This window comes from Natrix helvetica, assembly GCF_964273705.1.
Source record: "Natrix helvetica genome assembly, chromosome: 6".
In the NCBI taxonomy this organism is placed as follows: Eukaryota; Metazoa; Chordata; class Lepidosauria; order Squamata; family Natricidae; genus Natrix; species Natrix helvetica.
Genome location: NC_138553.1, coordinates 7,727,356 through 7,745,252, shown reverse-complemented (window position 1 = coordinate 7,745,252; position 17,897 = coordinate 7,727,356). Strand labels below are relative to the sequence as shown.

Sequence of the window (17,897 nt, the reverse complement as noted above, 5' to 3'; positions counted from 1 at the left end):
GAGGGGAACCTTTACCTTATACTGCAATGATACTTTAATTGTATATTATAAAATTATATATGTACAATTATACATTATAGAGCGATGCACAACTAGACACAAGGTATCAGTAAGTGTTGTTGCTTGTGATTCGTGTCGAACGTATCTTTTCTTTTATGTACACTGAGAGCTTATGCACCCAAGACTAAATTCCTTGTGTGTCCAATCACACTTGGCCAATAAAGAATTCTTATTCTTATTCATTATTGCATGAATCCAACCTGCTCAAACCTTTGGACCCCGCTAAGGTCACCAAGATAAACTAGGACCGCCCTATGTAGAACACAGCTGGAAAAACAGCTGCTTTGGGCAAACCTTGAGCTGGGACAAGCCCTCCCCAAGCAAAGGAAAAAAAAAACTTATTTTCTTCATTTCTTAGAGAGACCAGTCACTAATTCTACCAACTGGCTTGAAAGCCCAAGAACTGATTCGCTGGCGTTTCCTAGGGGTGAACTCTCATCCAGTGCTTTCTGCATGTCTTTCTCCTTCTGGAGCTCACCCCCTCCCCAATTCCTCGCCTTTTCCTTGCGTCACTTGAATTTTGACCCAGGCCAGCCTCCCTCCCCCTTCCCCCCTCCTTTCCCTCCGTCCCATCCCCGATCTCAGAAAAGTTCCCTGCGCAAGAGGGGGCGCAATCTGGCTCGGCCAAAGCAGCAACCGTAAGACCCTTGACGCGCCCGATTGCCTCGTTCTGCGCCCAGCCAGGCGTCCCAAAGCGGGACAGGAGCCGCTTGCCCCCCCTCCACTCCTGGGAACTGCGCGTCTCCTCCCTCCCACCCTTCTGGACCAAGGAATAACCGGTTGGGAGCCAGGAGGTCGCCTCCTTCCTCGCCTTGCGATCTTCTCTCCTTCCTCGCCTTGCGCATCCCGGGATCTCCCTACGCCCATGGCAGCGCGCAAGAGTCGGCCCAGCTGACTGCAGGCTTTGCGGCGTCTCTTGGTAAGAGTCCCGTTTTCCTTCTTTGGGCTTTTTGTGTGCAGAGGAGAGCAACAAAGAGGGTCAAAAGATCTGGAGGCTAAACCTGCAGGATGAACGGTTGTGGGAACGGGGTATGGCTAAGTCTAAGGAAGAGAAGGATGACAGGGGGCAGGATGGCAGCCTCCCAATATTTGATGCGGCTGTCACCGAGAAGAGAGGGGGGTTCCAACTTATTCTCCAAAGTACCTGTGAAAATATCTACAGACCCCTCACATCCTGGACATAAATTGTTTCAAGTCCTACCCTCAAATCGCCTATAGAGTACTGCACATCAGAACAACAAGACACAAGGACAGGTCACACACACCCCATGCCATCAATCTGCTTAACAACTAATTCCCACAACACTGTCATATTACCTACTAAGACTCTATTGCTATTCTTCTTCTCTTCCTTCCTAGTACCTATCTCTTCCCACTTATGACTAATAACCATGTGGCTTGTATCTTTACAATTTATATCGTTTTTAATTGTTTCCCCCCTCCCCTCAATGTCATGTTTTTTGCAAGCCTGGTCCAGTTGCTACAGCAGGGCTCAAAATTCTTTTTGCTGTGTGTGTGTGCGTGTGCGTGTGTGCGCGCGCGCGTGCTTGCTAGAGGGAAGGATCACTCCTTAATCTCAGATCTGGTTTTGAGCTGCTGTAATAAATTAAGGAATTAAAGCAAAGCACTTGGGACGTGCTGGGAAAAACCCCTCTTGCTCGCTTTCAGGACGATCAATGAAGCAAACTTTCTCTCGCAAACTTTCCAGGTTCTAAGGCATCTCCAATTAAATCCTGTTTAATTCCAAGAAGTGTTTGTAATATTGTATTATTGTGTTTGTAGTATTGTAATATTGCCAACACGGAGTGTGTTTTTTTTAAAAAAAAAAAAGTTCCTTAATGCAACGGACATCAAATGTTTTATTCATACTTGCATTTATTTCAAGTTTCAACGGTCAGGACAGGGATGCTTTTTTACCCACTGGATGTGAGACATCGGCAGTGGGGGAATTGTTTTTATTTGGGAAGAGTGGCTTTCAAAGGTTGCAAGCAGGCTTTCAGGGGAAGCAGCACGTCTTCTCTTTCGTGGGCTTGTTTCCAAATGATTTTCAAATAGAATAGAACAGAATAGAATAGAAAATATGGAATGGAAAGGAATAGAATAGAATAAAAAATATGGAATAGAATAGAACAGAAAATATGGAATGGAATGGAATAGAATAGAAAATATGGAATAGAATAGAATAGAAAATATGGAATGGAATGGAATAGGATAGAAAATATAAAATGGAATAGAATAGAAAATATGGAGTTGAATATAATGGAGAACAGAACCGAACCGAACCGAATAGAATAGAAAACATGGAATGGAATGGAATGGAATAGAATAGAATAGAATAGAATAGAATAGAATAGAATAGAAAATATGGAGTTGAATGTAATGGAGAATAGAACCGAACCAAACAAAACAAAACAGAACAGAATAGAATAGAAAATATGGAATGGAATGGAATGGAATAGAATAGAATAGAAAATAAAATAAATATGGAATGGAATGGAATGGAATAGAATAGAAAATATGGAGGTGAATGTAATGGAGAATAGAACCAAACTGAACAGAATAGAATAGAATAGAACTGTGATGGCAAACCTATGGCACATGTGCCACAGGTGGCACGCGGAGTCATTTGTCAGCGCACGCAAGGCGTTGCCCTGTCAGCTGGCCAGCAGCATGCGCGCACTGGCCAGCTGACTTCAGCCTTCTTTTGAGGCCATTTTTGCCGAAAAACCGGCCCTACGGGCAAACCAGAAGTTTGAGAACAAACGGTTGTTTTTTGCCCTCCAGAGCCATCAGACTTCTCTGAAGCTCCGGAGGGCAAAAAACGACCCTACGAGCAAACCGGAAGTCACTTTTAAGAAAAGTTCTTAAAAATGGAGGGACACTTTCAGAGATGCGCCTGTCATAAAAATAGCCCATGTTGGACATGATGGCTCAGTGGCTAAGACACTGAGTTTGTCGATCAGAAAGGTCGGCAGTTTTGAATCCCTAGCGCCACATAATGGAGTGAGCTCCTGTTACTTGTCCCAGCTTCAGCCAACCTAGCAGTTCGAAAGCATGTAAAAAATGCAAGTAGAAAAATAGGAACCACCTTTGGTGGGAAGGTAACAGCCTTCCGTGCGCCTTCGGCATTGAGTCATGCCGGCCACATGACTATGGAGACATCTTCAGACAAGTGCTGGGTCTTTTTGAACCAGAGATGAGCACTGCCCCCTAGAGTCAGGAACGACTAGCAGATATGTGCGAGGGAAACATCTGAACTATATAGCACAGCCAAACATCAGCTCAGGAAATGTTTTATGGCAATTCGTATTATGTCATACAGAATAACAGAGTTGGAAGGGACCTTGTAAGTCATCTAGTCCAACCCTCTGCTCAAGCAGGAGACCCTAAACCCTTTCTGACAACTGGCAGTCCAGTCTCTTCTTGAAAGCCTCCAGTGATGAAGCTCCCACAACTTCTGAAGGCAACTTCCGTTCCATGGGTTGATTGTTCTCACTGTCAGAAATTTCTAGGTTGAATCTCTTTTTGATCAGTTTCCATCCATTGCTCCTTGTGTGGTCTTTGGGTGCTTTGGAAAACAGGTTTTAGGTTTCAGATCATCCCCCTCCTCTGAGGTAGCCCGTCAAATATTGGAATACTGCTATCTTGTCATCCCTGGTCCTTTTCTTCATTATACTTGCCATGCCCAGTTCCTGCAACTGTTCTTCATACGTTTCAGCCTCCAGGCCCCTAATCATTTTTGTTGCTCTTCTCTAGAGACTCTACAACAGTGATGGCGAACGTATGGCATGCGCCAGGGCACGCAAGGCTCTGCCCTGTCAGCTGGTCAGTGCACATGCGTGCACTGGCCAGCTGAGTTCACCCTTTTTTAAAGCCATTTTTGCCCCCCCCCCAAGGCCCTCCGGAGGCTTCATGAGCTTCCCTGAAGCCTCCGGAGCACAAAAAACCGGCCCTATGGACTTCCGGTTTGCTCGGAGGGTCGTTTTGACTGCTCCAGAGGCTTCAGGGAAGCCTCCCGAAGGTCCCTGAAGCCTCCGGAGGGCTTCTGGGGGAGGGAGGCTGTTTTCGCCCTCCTCAGGCTCCTATAAAGCCTCTGGAGCCTGGGGAGGGCGAAAAAAGCATGCAAAAATGGGGGGATCGTGCCTGTAGTGCGCGCATGCACTGGGATCACGCATTGCATTATGGGTGCGGCACACCTGCACACGACCCCCCTGCGCTCCCCCCACTTATGGCACGCGAGCCAAAAAAGGTTCGCCATCGCTGCTCTACAACTTTTTTTACATCATGGCGACCAAAACTGGATGCAGTATTCTAGGTATGGTCTTACTAAGGCTTTATAGAGTAGTATTAGTACCACACGTGATCTTGATTCAATCTCTCCGTTAATGCAATTTAGGATCATATTCACTTTTTTGGCTGCTGCTGCACACTGCCGACTCATATTTAATATCATGTTTATGTCGTAAAATGTTTTAAAACTGTTGGAAGAAATGTCCTTCTGGATTCAGTTCCAACTGGGGAAAAAGACATTAGAAACATGGAGGCTGCTTGGAAAGATGGTTTAATGGTGGAAAAGGTGATCACATGCTTTAAGATGTTGGTGAAGAAGAAGAAAGGCAGAGATGTTGAAAGTCCCTGGTTTATGACCTCTCTGGATTTTGAATTTGAGCTTGTATTCTGATTGGTTATCAGACTCCCATGTGGCCACCCAGGGGCAATTCTGTAGGCTATCTTGCTTGACTTGCTGGGTGATGATGTAATCTTCCCAGGTACCCTGTGGTGAGATGGGTAAAGGATTAATACTTATCATGCCTTAATCCCATCACACTGGAGCTGAAGGGGGCAGATCATTGTTATGTAGAATAGACTGGTTCAGACCTTAATGGCTCATTGACAAAGGTGGGAGGAGCTGAGTTTTTGTCTCCCATTTAAAGGAAATATTCTGCCCTTTAATATTCCCTAAAATATTTCATTTCTCTAGCAGAGGGGTGGGTTTTAACTTCCAACATAACATGTGGCCAAATTTCAATTCCACATGAGTCATGAATTGAAATTTGGATGCATTCTATAAATTAGCCTAGTTGAGTTATCTTGGTTCAAAAAAATTGACTTTATAATGCACCTTTTCACCCAGTTAAAGCTTTCAAGAACAAGGGCTTCAGTAGTATATCTATTTTACGACCTCATTAAAAATCCATTTTAAATGATAACTCCCCCATGAACGAAATTTACAGCACAGAATTAAACCGTCTGCAAAGAAAGATGAGTCAATTAAAAAACAAAGGGAAAGTCCTTTATGTTTAAGACAATAGGACAGCGAAATCACAGGCCAGAACTGGAAATACTTGTATAGATCAATGTTTCTCAAACTTGGTAACTTTAAGATGTTTTCCCCAGCCAGCACAGCATAGGTGGCTAGAGAATTCTGGGAGTTGAAGTCCACACATCTTAATGTTGCTAAGGTTGAGAAATACTGGCGTAGAGGTTATCATTATTCTCAAACAGGAATTACTTACTTACAATAGTAGAGTTGGAAGGGACCTTGGAGGTCTTCTAGTCCAACCCCCTACCTAGGCAGGAAACCCTATACCGTTTCAGACAAATGGCTATCCAACATCTTCTTAAAGACTTCCAGTGTTGGGGCATTCACAACTTCTGGAGGCAAATTCTATTCCACTGATTAATTGTTCTAACTGTCAGGAAGTTTCTACTCAGTTCTAAGTTGCTTCTCTCCTTGATTAGTTTCCACCCATTGCTTCTTGTTCTACTCTCAGGTGCCTTGGAGAATAGTTTGACTCCCTCTTTTTTGGGGGCAACCCCTGAGATATTGGAAGACTGCTATCATGTCTCCCCTAGTCCTTCTTTTCATTAAACTAGACATGCCCAGTTCCTGCAACCGTTCTTCATGTGTTTTAGTCTCCAGTCCCCTAATCATCTTTGTTGCTCTTCTCTGCACTCTTTCTAGAGTCTCCACATCTTTTTTACATCGTGGTGACCAGAACCATTAACTATGATCTCTTTGGAACCTACTTCTTAGCTTTGTAATCTTAGCTTGCAGCAGAAAAAGGGGCGTAAAAGATGAAGGTGTAATTTTTTTTCCCCTCGTTGCAGGATTTGAGAAAAGTGAAAGGAGTCTTTTGTATGCCAGTTGTTGGGCAATGGTGGCAGGAAGATGTTGGCCAGGAAAAGCATCATCCCAGAAGAATATGTTCTTGCCCGCATTGCAGCTGAGAATTTGGGCAAGCCCCGCATCCGAGACCGCCAATGCAAAGCCCGCTTCATTGCCAAAAACGGCGCATGCAACCTGGCCCACAAGAACATCCGTGAGCAGGGACGATTCCTGCAAGACATCTTCACCACCTTGGTGGACCTGAAATGGCGCCACACTTTGGTGATCTTCACCATGTCCTTCCTCTGCAGCTGGTTGTTTTTCGCCATGATGTGGTGGCTGGTGGCTTTCGCCCATGGAGACATGGACAAGCCTTGCAGCAACGAAGACATCGAGAAATGGAAACCGTGCATCACCTGCGTCAGGTAAGGAGTCACGCCTTGAAGATGAGAGGTTGGATGCCATGACTGCAGACGGTCAGCTCTGAAGGGAAACCTGGCTGAAACCATCTTGGGCTGCCTCATAGTTGCCATGAACCCTGAGAAGGGGAAGGGAGGGGGGGAAGTAGACAGATTGTCTAACAGTCAAAACAAAAAGTTTTCTCATGGGAACCAAGGTCATCTCAACAGATGCCAGTTTGAAGGAGGAGGACCAGCCATGTACATTGGACAATGTGACTGATGACCTCCTAGAGGGGGGGAAATTTGCTCTTTTAATTAGGGGGAAACCATGGGAATTTTTAGAGTTGGTTTTCACCAGCTGTGCCGATATGATATATCCAATCAACATGTTCTTTGAGGAATCTACCTGCCTCAGAGTTCTGCTTTTGGTGAACGCATTACTTGGAACGCTGACACAGACATGCAAACAAATCCAGGGCTTCATAAATACAGGTAGTCCTCGACGTACGGCCACAATTGAGGCCAACATTTCTGTTCCGAAGCAAGGGGGGTTCCTAAGTGAACGTTTGCCCCATTTTACAACTTTTCTTTCCATAGTTGTTAGGTTGCAGATGTTAAGTTAGGAACCCAGTTGTTAAGCGAATCTGGCTACCCCATTGACTTTGCTTGTCAGAAGGTCGCAAAAGGAGATCACACGATCTTGGGACATTGCAACTGTCATAAATATGAAGCCAAGTATCCAAATGTTGATCATGTGACCACGGGGATGCTGCATTGGTCGTAAATGTGAAAAACAGTCATAAGTCAATTTTTTCAGTCACTTCAAATTAAGGACTACCTCCAGTTTATTCACATAATATGTTAAGGCCGTGACCCATAAATTACTAGCCCAGTCTTGATTTGATCTGATGTGTTGTGTGAACGCATGTACAGTGTTTTCCCCAAAATAAGACAGGGTCTTATTTTCTTTTGAGCACTGAAATAAGCACTTGGCCTTATTTTCGGGGAAGTCTTACTATGACATGTCCTGAAAATTGGAGTGGGCAAAAATATAAGTCCTCCCCCAAAAATAAGCCCATTGGACAATCCACCCCTCTGGCCAGGCAGAGAGCCACTGACTGACCCAGCAGGATCCGGAAGGTGGCAAGTCACGTGAGCACCTGTTCCCCCCGGCTTGGCGCCTTCGGGATGCCACTAGGACAGTGAGTGGCGCTCTGCCCAGCTGGAGGGGGGTTGCCAGGCAGTTGCTCTCTTGTGAGCGGGCTCCTGAAGAGCCTGGCACGGAGACGGGAGGACGCGGGCACAGCCTCAGGGCAAATGGCTGTGTTATGCTTTCGCAGCAGCAGAATCCAGCAGCCATGAGGTGACCATGCTCGCTGCCTCCAGCACCCCAAAACAATAACCCCTCCCCCGATAATAAGGCCCGTATTTTGGGGGGCAAAAGGAAATAAGACCCTGTCTTATTTTCGGGGAAACATGGTACTATTTTTGAGGTGCAGGAGGCGGCAAGCATGGTCACCTCATGGCTGCTGCTGTGTTGCAATATTTTAGGGAAGGTCATATTTTTGGGGTTTATTTTCGCACATGCGCTCAAAAGCCCGATTGGGCTTATCATCCGGGGAGGTCTTATTTTGGGGGAAACAGGTTATACGATGCAGGATTTTTCAGTGGATTTGACCAACCTTATATGCATGCTTTCAAAATGGAAAACAGCTGATTAAGTTTCTGTCTTTTATGACTGTATTCCACTTTTTCCAACAGGTCCTTCGTCTCTGCTTTCCTCTTCTCCATTGAGGTCCAGGTCACCATTGGTTTCGGGGGAAGGATGATGACCGAGGAATGTCCCATAGCCATCAGTGTTTTGATCCTCCAAAACATCGTGGGCTTGATCATCAATGCGGTCATGCTGGGTTGTATCTTTATGAAAACCGCCCAAGCCCACCGGAGAGCAGAGACGTTGATCTTCAGCCGGAACGCGGTCATTGCTGTCCGTAATGGCCACCTGTGTTTCATGTTCCGGGTAGGGGACCTGAGGAAAAGCATGATCATTAGTGCCTCAGTACGAATCCAGGTTGTCAGGAAGACCACCACTCCAGAAGGAGAAGTCATCCCAATCCACCAGCTCGACATTCCAGTAGACAATCCTCTTGAAAACAACAATATTTTCTTGGTGGCTCCGCTGATCATTTGTCATGTCATTGATAAGCGGAGTCCTCTGTATGACATCTCCGCCAACGACCTGGCCAACAAAGACCTAGAAATCATTGTCATACTTGAAGGTGTGGTGGAAACCACTGGAATCACCACCCAAGCCAGAACGTCCTACATATCAGAAGAGATCCTCTGGGGACATCGCTTTGTGCCCATCGTCGCGGAAGAAGAAGGGACGTATGCGGTCGATTACTCCAAATTTGGCAACACCAGCAAAGTCGCGGCACCCCGCTGCAGTGCCAAGGAGCTGGATGAGAAGCCCTCCATTCTCATCCAGACCCTCCAGAAAAGTGAGCTGTTCCACCAAAACTCTTTGAGGAAACGTAACTCCATGCGAAGGAATAACTCCATGCGGAGGAATAATTCCATCAGGAGGAATAACTCTTCCTTCATTGTGCCTAAAGTCCAATTCATCACACCTGAAGGCAACCAGAATCCCATGGAAACATGACAGACCCAAGCAATCATATTCAGTGGGCCTGCAAAAACAGGGCTTTATCTTTGTTATAATATTAGTATTATTTTGATATAAACATTTAATAGATATTAAGGGTTATTTATTATATGCAATCGCCAGATCAAACCAGAGATAGGTTGTATATGAGTCCATTATTAATAGGCGGACCAATGTTTGCATGATTTGAGGTTGAGATGCTACAGCTAGTCCTCAGCTAACAAACACAACTGAGGCCAAACTTTTTGTTTTAAAGCAAGAATGTTATTAAATATCGCCCCGTTTTATGAACTTCCTTGTCACAGTTGGTAAGTAAATCACTGTAGTTGTTAGGTTAATTGTGCAGTCATTAAGCAAATCTGGCTTTCCCCATTGACTTCGCTTGGCTTTGCTTGCTTGGCAGTTACCATGTTTCCCCCCAAAGTAAGACAGGGTCTTATTTTCTTTTGACCCCCGAAATAAGCACTTGGCCTTATTTTCGGGGAGGTCTTATTATTTTTGAGTTGGAGGAGGCAGCGAGTGTGGTCCCCTTGTGGCTGCTGCTGGGTTGCAATATTTTCAGGGAGAGCCTATTTTCAGGGGAGGGCTTATTTGAGTGCATGCGCTCAAAAGCCCGATTGGGCTTATTATCCGGGGAAGTCTTATTTTCAGAGAAACAGGGTAGGAACGTTAGACGTGGTGACCCCGGGACGGTGCAACTATCCTAAGTACCTCTCAGTTGCCAAACACCTGAATTTTGATCATGTGATTGTGGGGATGCTGTGATGGGCGTGTGAAAAAAGTCACTTTTTTTCAGTGTCATTGTAACACAGTCACTGAATGAATGTGTCAAGCTCGAAGTGAGCTTTTGCTGTTACGAACATTATCACTTCTCAACTTGCCAAGGACTAGAAGGGAGGGACGGGTGAGATGGAATATAGGTTCCAGACTTCAAGAAAGAGAGCTGTGAGAGCCAAGGACACATCTGCAGGTGTTAGCCAAGATCGGACACTCTTTCTCATAACAATATGATGACACTCAATGGGATAACGTGATTTACACTAATAGGGGGCAGGGAGAATTCTATATTGTAACTATGTGGGTTTGCGCGGGAATTAGGTACAGCTGGTTTTGCTTTCAATAGTACCAAAATGATGCACTCAATAAAGTTTTGCATTAAGACACTGGCAGGTATTGAGTGTGCTTGCTTTAGTTGAGTTCGTCAGTCAGGACGTTGACAGAATGCTTGTAAGTTGAGGACTATCTGCAATTTGCTGGCTACCCATAAACACATAAAACATTACAAGAACATATAAAGAGAAGGGTGGGGAAACTTTCATTTTCAAAAGATACAGAGGAAAATTGAACCTTTAAAATTTTATAGGGCAATACGAGGGCTTTGTGAAATGCAGAGTATAAGCCTTTTTTTAAAAAAGCTCCAAGTAATCAAATACAGCCCTTAAATCATAACCATGTCAGGGCATCTTCTGTAAAATTCTTCTTTATTTCTTTTGTTTAAGTTACTGGTAGTTCTTGCTGGTTAGCTCTGTATATTCAGGCGTGAGAGTTCTTCCATTAGCCCACTAGAGCAACTGAGTGTTGACAGAAACACAATCCAGGTAAGACTATTAAGAAAGAGAAAGGAGGCACAGATATGCCTGAAGGAAGTAATTGTGTGTGAACCCACAAGAATGGCGGGGAAGGAGGAGAAGGAGGAGGAAGAGAAGAGGGAAGAATGATAATGAAGAGGAAGAAAAAGAGAGACAAATTTTAAAACAAACTAGGTTTAAAGGAAGATTTAAAGGAAGTTGTCCAGTGTACTGTGAACAAACTCCCACTGTCTTAGCCAGAAGTGGTATTCCCTCGGTTCTGAGCGGTTCTGGAGAACTGGTAGTGGAAATTTTGAGTAGTTTGGAGAACCGGCAAATACCACCTCTGGCTGGCCCCACCCCTGAACTGTTCGCTGCCTCCTGAGTCCCAGCTGATTGGCTGGCTCTTTTCTGTTGCCCTTCACAGGAGAACGGAGCTGGAAGCAGATTAGTGGGGAGGGAATGGGGATTTTGCAGTAGCCTTCCCCTGCCATGCCCACTAAGCCACGCCCACCAAGCCATGCCCACAGAACCAGCAGTCAAACATTTTAATTCCCACCACTGGCCTTAGCATGTGTGTGAACCAAGCCAATATTAACCTGTAACATCATGTATTTTTGTTTGATCATGCAGCATTACATGATCATAGGACTTGTGTTTTCTTAGCCAAGTTTCAAAGTTAAGAGTCAGGTTCAAATGCCGCGGGTGAAATCTGCTGCAATGGTGAGAAGAATTGTTTTATTTTACTTCGTACGGTGCTTTTGTAGCACAAACTCATTCTGCCCCATCTTATTCATCTGCAAATCCTTTTTTTTAAAATACAATTGCACAAACTGCATATTTGTGGGCAAGTTTTGTCGGCGTGAGAATTCATAAATATTTTTTTCCAAGCACAATCTCATCCTTGCCCCAAGCTTTTTCAGTATGCAAATGTCCCTAATTTATGCATTTTCACATGCAATTAACCGTAACACTGCGTCATAGACATTTCCTCTCTTCTGAGTCAAGTTGGGGGGAAAGAAATCATTGACCTGGTGGAAAATTATAGTGGGATTACATTTACTGAGTAGAGGTCATCTTGAATCCAAGAATGTTGTACGATTATCATCCTGTTCCATCCTCCTCTTCTTAGAAAAGAAGAAAGTCATTGAGAAGGTGGTCAGATTTCAGTTATGGAAAATCATGGATGAAGCCTGTTATCTAGAATCATTTCAGGTTATTTAGTATTTAGTAAGTTCAAACTTGACAGTTTTAAGACTTGTGGACTTCAACTCCCAGAATACCTCCTCCAGTCATGTTGGCTCAGGAACTCTGGCATTTGAAGCACGCAAGTCTTAAAGCTGTCAAGTTACAAAACCCTTGTACCCCTAACCCTTTAGGAAAAAAACCCAGGGGTGTTCAAACTTGACAGCTTTAAGACTTGTGGACTTCAACTCCCAGAATTCCTCCTCCAGTCATGTTGGCTCAGGAACTCTGGCATTTGAAGCACGCAAGTCTTAAAGCTGTCAAGTTACAAAACCCTTGCACCCCTAACCCTTTAGGAAAAAAACCCAGGGGTGTTCAAACTTGACAACTTTAAGACTTGTGGACTTCAACTCCCAGAATTCTTCCTCTGGCTCTTCATCTTGATGATGTGCGGACAGGCGGGGGGAGGGACCTGGAACTGGTTCTAAACGGCACGGTAGATTTGTGGAACCTCTTCTATAGAAGAGGTTAGAACTGGCAGGAACCCACCCCTGTTCTATACCCAAGATGGCGAACCTACGCAAGCGGAGGCATCAGTGTGCAGCAGCTGCCAAAAAAGCCAACACAGTTCTAGGCTGCATCAACAGAGGGATAGAATCAAGATCACGTGAAGTGTTAATACCACTTTACAATGCCTTGGTAAGGCCACACTTGGAATACGGCTTTCAGTTTTGGTCACCCCGATGTAGAAAAGATGTGGAGACTCTAGAAAAAGTGCAGAGAAGAGCAACAAAGATGATTAGGGGACTGGAGACTAAAACATCTGAAGAACGGTTGCAGGAACTGGGTATGTTTAGCTTAAGAGAAAGAAGGACTAAGGGAGACATGATAGCAGTCTTCCAATATCTCAGGGGTTGCCACAAAGAAGAGGGAGTCAAACTAATCTCCAAGGCACCTGAGGGTAGAACAAGAAGCAATGGGTGGAAACTAATCAAGGAGAGAAGCAACTTAGAACTGAGGAGAAATTTCCTGACAGAACAATTAATCAGTGGAACAGAAGTTGCCTCCAGAAGTTGTGAATGCTCCAACACTGGAAGTTTTTAAGATGATGTTGGATAACCATTTGTCTGAAGTTGTGTAGGGTTTCCTGCCTAGGCAGGGGGTTGGACTAGAAGACCTCCAAGGTCCCTTCCAACTCTGTTATTCTATTCTAGTATAACACCAGTTTCTATGAATTTTTGCAAACACGATTACAATTAGCCTGCTTTCTTTCTCCTCTTCGAAATAATAGAATTTCATGAGATATTTTGAAGGAAGCATTCAAACCTGCTCATTCATTGCAGGATCTAGTCCTCTTAAAATGATAGGCACTGGAAAGCTTTTCGAAGTTGCTTTAAAAAATCCTGTCTAATAAACAAACAAAGAATAGGCTTCAGCCAATGTATCTCTAAATTAATGCCTATTAGATGATTTCAGAACAAAGCATCTCAAGATCTTCATAGAGAGTATAAAATTATTGGTGTCTGACAAAATAACATAAAGCATAGAAATATCTATTATCCCCTTAAGATCAGTCTGTGCATTTTAAGAAATGGACTTTTTAAAGGAAACCAGATACTAATAATTAGATATAGTTTTCCCTGCTTGCTCATAATCAACTGAATCTTTGTAAATTTCAGGTGTTCTGTATAATAGCAAGCATTTTCATACTTCCAAATGAGTCTGCTATTTAAATGTGTATCTTCAGATACTTTGTGATGATGGAATAGTTAGGAGCCAAAGTAAACTGAGAATAAAGACTTCATCAGGCTTTGTCTGCATATCTACAAGAAAAGTTTTATTTCAGTTCTGCTGGGGGGAAACTTCAGTTCAGGAGAATGCATAAACTCTGCATATAAAAGTTTCAGGTTTGATTCTTCAGACTGAAAGCCAGTGTGATATAGTACGGAAGATGTTGGATATGTTGACAGTGGGCTAGTCATTCTCTCAACCCAACATCTTGGAGGAAGTGTAGAATAAAATTAATAAACATACCGCATTTTTCAGAGTATAAGACGCACCGGAGTATAAGACGCACCATGATTTTGAAGAGGTAAATTTTTTTTAAAAAAGTTTTTGCACTCTGCAGCCCTCCCAAATCCCTACATGTCTCATTTTTGCAAAAAAAAAAAAAAGGGGGGGCATGCAGAACTTTGGGAGGCTTGTAGAGTGCTCCTGGGGACTGGGGGGGGGCAAAAACGAGCAAAAACAGCCTGTTTTTCGCAAAAACAAACCATTTTTTGCAAAAAAAATAACAAGGTCATGCAGAGGCTTTGGGAGGCTTGTAGAGTGCTCCTGGGGACTGGGGGCGGGGGGGGGGGGAACGAGCAAAAACACTTTCTGACTGATAAAATCAATGTGGAAGTCTGATTCACATTACAGTTGGGTTACTAACTTAACAACTGCAGGGATTCGCTTAACAAACGTGGCCACAAAGGTCGTGAAAGGGGCAAAACTCACTTAGCAACTGTCTCTCTCAGCAACAAAAAAAATCAGGCTCCGTTGTGGTCGTACGTTGAGGACTACCAATACGCTATTGGCAGAAAATAAGCATAAAAGCAGGCAAGAAAATAAGCAAAAAAAGCTTAAAAGCAGGCCAAAAAAAAAGGAAATTAACCTCAGCTGCATCAGTTTTAATAATTTCTTGCAAACGCTGACACACACACACACACACACAAACAAACACTCCCTCTTCTGGGTTGTGCTGATCTTTTTTTCATGCCAGTGATGCTCGTTTATAAAACAACGGTGAAAACTCTCCTTGAGTTTTAATTTTTCCAATGCCACCCGCTTGTATATATTAAAACATTCTTTCCTAGCGGACTTTTCAGCACAGACCGGTTCGCGCAGCAGTAACCTCTTTAATCTTCGTTAGGCCAAGTGTATATTTTTTTAAATCAACAAAACAAGCGTATTGCTCCCAACTGATGTAAACGAAAGAAGAATGTTCTCTATATAGCTGACATTAGCTGAAAAACCCTTCGGCAGCCTTGATTTTCATCCAAAGAATCCACCAGAAGATTACGACCTAATAGAAAAGAATCTTTGTAGTTCAGGGTTGATCTGTTTTTTTTCATGCTCTCTGAGCTTGGTTGTTTTCTTGCAAGCATTTCATTACCCAACTAGGTTACATCATCAGCGCTAGAAGGGAATGAAGTTATTTTCTGTTTATATACAAGTGGCTTGTCCTGTTGTTTATAAAAAGAGAGCAAAACTGACTCCATTCTAGCACTGATAGAGGGATAGAACAGAGGGATAGAATCAAGATCACGTGAAGTGTTGATGCCGCTTTACAATGCCTTGGTAAGCCACACTTGGAATACTGCATTCAGTTCTGGTCGCCACGATGTAAAAAAGATGTGGAGACTCTAGAAAGAGGGCAGAGAAGAGCAACAAAGAGGATTAGGGGACTGGAGACTAAAACATATGAAGAACGGTTGCAGGAACTGGGTATGTTTAGCTTAAGAGAAAGAAGGACTAGGGGAGACATGATAGCAGTGTTCCAATATCTCAGAGGTTGCCACAAAGAAGAGGGAGTCAAGCTATTCTCCAAGGCACCTGAGGACAGAACAAGAAGCAATGGGTGGAAACTAATCAAGGAAAGAAGCAACTTAGAACTGAGGAGAAATTTCCTGACAGTTAGAACAATTAATCAGTGGAACAGCTTGCCTCCAGAAGTTGTGAATGCCCCAACACTGGAAGTCTTTAAGAAGATGTTGGATAGCCATTTGCCTGAAACGGTATAGGGATTCCTGCCTAGGCAGGGGGTTGGACTAGAAGGCCTCCAAGGTCCCTTCCAACTCTACTATTGTATTGTATTGATGATGTTACCTAGTTGGATAATGAAACATCTTCAATAAAACAGCCAACCCCAGAGAGCACCAGAGACCCTACAAATTATGTTCTCTCTGTTACTGGATATCTACAGATGCTTCCAAACTGTGTGGAGAACTGAGACATCAAAAGAAATAAAGCCTACTTACATGAGTCGACCGCCTTTTAATAAACTCTGGTTAATCCATTTTACTGTTGTCTCCAGAAAAGGGATGCAGTGACTCAGTGGCTAAGATGTTGAGCTTGTCGATCAGAAAGGTCGGCAGTTCGGCGGTTCGAATCCTTAACGCCGCATAACGGAGTGAGCTCCCGTTACTTCTCCCAGCTTCTGCCAACCTAGCAGTTCAAAAGCATGTAAAAATGCAAGTAGAAAAAATAGAAGGCACCATTGGTGGGAAGGGAACAGCATTCCGTGCGCCTTTGGCGTTTAGTCATGGCGGCCACATGACCATGGAGATGTCTTTGGACAGCGCTGGCGCTTCGGCTTTGAAATGGAGACGAGCACCGCCCCCTAGAGTCGGGAACAACTAGCATACATGTGCAAGGGGAACCATTACCTTTTTTACAGAAGAGATGTACAGCTTCTTCACATAGGTTGGTAGACACATGCAAAACATCACACAACATGGACAATTCAGAAGACAAAGTGCTGATTGGAAGTGACTTCCTTATATATTTCTTTTTCCTTATTTCACTCTTTTGAGGAAGGGGAGGGAAAGGAAGGAAGGGAGGGAGGGAGGGAGGGAGGAAGGAAGGAAGGAAGGAAGGAAGGAAGGAAGGAAGGAAGGAAGGAAGGAAGGAAGGAAGGAAGGGGAAAAATAAAAGAAATGAAATATGACTTCCATCTTCTTTTTGGGAGATAAATCTTACAATCTGTTCCCCCCTTTAAGATATTATACAAGTCCCTTCAGTCCTTCATTTGATCGACATCCTTTTAAATCTTCAAATCCACAAATCATGTCCTTTTTCCCCCATCTACACTTAACACAAAAAATTGGGGCTTGTGGTTTACTGCAGGTAAAGCAGACATCCAAAGAAGAAAAACAGGGATTAAATAAAATAAATCAAGCTAGCAAGAAGAAAATGCTAGTCAAGGTTTGCAAAGAAAAATAGGCTGCAGCAGAAGCAAAATCTGACTGCCAAGCTGAATGGCGGGAGCAGCATATGGAATATTAGAAAAGTCAACAGTCACACGATCAATACATAAAAGAAACCACAAATGAAATGGACAAGAGCTGGGTTACAAGCTGGCACAAAGGAATAGAAAAATTCATTTTTGGAGTTCGGGAATGAGCACTGCAAACAAATGGGGTCGAAACAAGGATTCCACAGGTATCAAACAGCAGCCAATTGTCGAATTTCTAAAGAAAAAGTTGATGACGTGATAGCAGCATTCCAATATTTGAGGGGCTGCCACAGAGACGAGGGGGCCAACCTGTTTTCCAAAGCACCCAAAGACCACAAAAGGAATAATGTACGGAAACTGACCAAGGAGAGATTCAACCTAAAAATAAGGAGAAATTTCCTGACAGTGAAAGCAACCAGCCAATGGAACAGAAGTTGCCTTCAGAGGTTGTAGGAGCTTCATCACTGCAGGCTTTCAGGAAGAGATTGGACTGCCATCTATCAGAAATGGTGTAGGGTCTCCTGCTTGGGCAGGGGGGTTGGACTAGATGACCTACACTACAAGGTCCCTTCCAACTCTATTAATCTGTTAAGGTATGGATTGGATATGCTTTGGAATTGTGCTGTGGGAGAAGATTCTTGAGAGTCCATTGGACTGCTAGAAGATCCAATCAGGCAATCCTAGAGGAAATCAACCCTGACTGTTTTTTGGAAGGAGAGATCCTGAAGCTGAAACTCAAACACTTTGGCCACTAAATAAGAAGTCGGGATTTCTTGGGAAAGACCCTGATGTTGGGAAAGATGGAAGGCAAAAGGAGAAGGAGGACAGCAGAGGATGAGATGATTAGGTAGAGTCATCAATGCAATGAACATGAATTTGGGTAAATTCTGGGAGACAGTGCAGGACAGAG

At 43.8% G+C, this 17,897-nt stretch overlaps 1 protein-coding gene across 1 annotated transcript; it reads left to right on the top strand.

Annotated features, from left to right (window-relative positions):
• Positions 1 to 646: 646 nt before the first annotated feature.
• Positions 647 to 10,398, top strand: KCNJ8 (potassium inwardly rectifying channel subfamily J member 8). Its single transcript, XM_081957862.1, has 3 exons — positions 647 to 979; positions 6,172 to 6,594; positions 8,332 to 10,398. Exons 2-3 carry the CDS (start codon positions 6,233 to 6,235, stop codon positions 9,230 to 9,232), a joined length of 1,263 nt encoding a protein of 420 aa, XP_081813988.1. The 5' UTR covers positions 647 to 979; positions 6,172 to 6,232; the 3' UTR covers positions 9,233 to 10,398.
• Positions 10,399 to 17,897: the final 7,499 nt, after the last annotated feature.

Coding starts and splice junctions, on each gene's coding strand:
- KCNJ8 (XM_081957862.1), top strand. CDS start 6,233: ATGTTGGCCAGGAAAAGCATCATCCCAGAAGAATATGTTCTTGCCCGC. Junction 6,595..8,331: donor CCGTGCATCACCTGCGTCAG/GTAAGGAGTCAC, acceptor TTTTTCCAACAG/GTCCTTCGTCTCTGCTTTCC.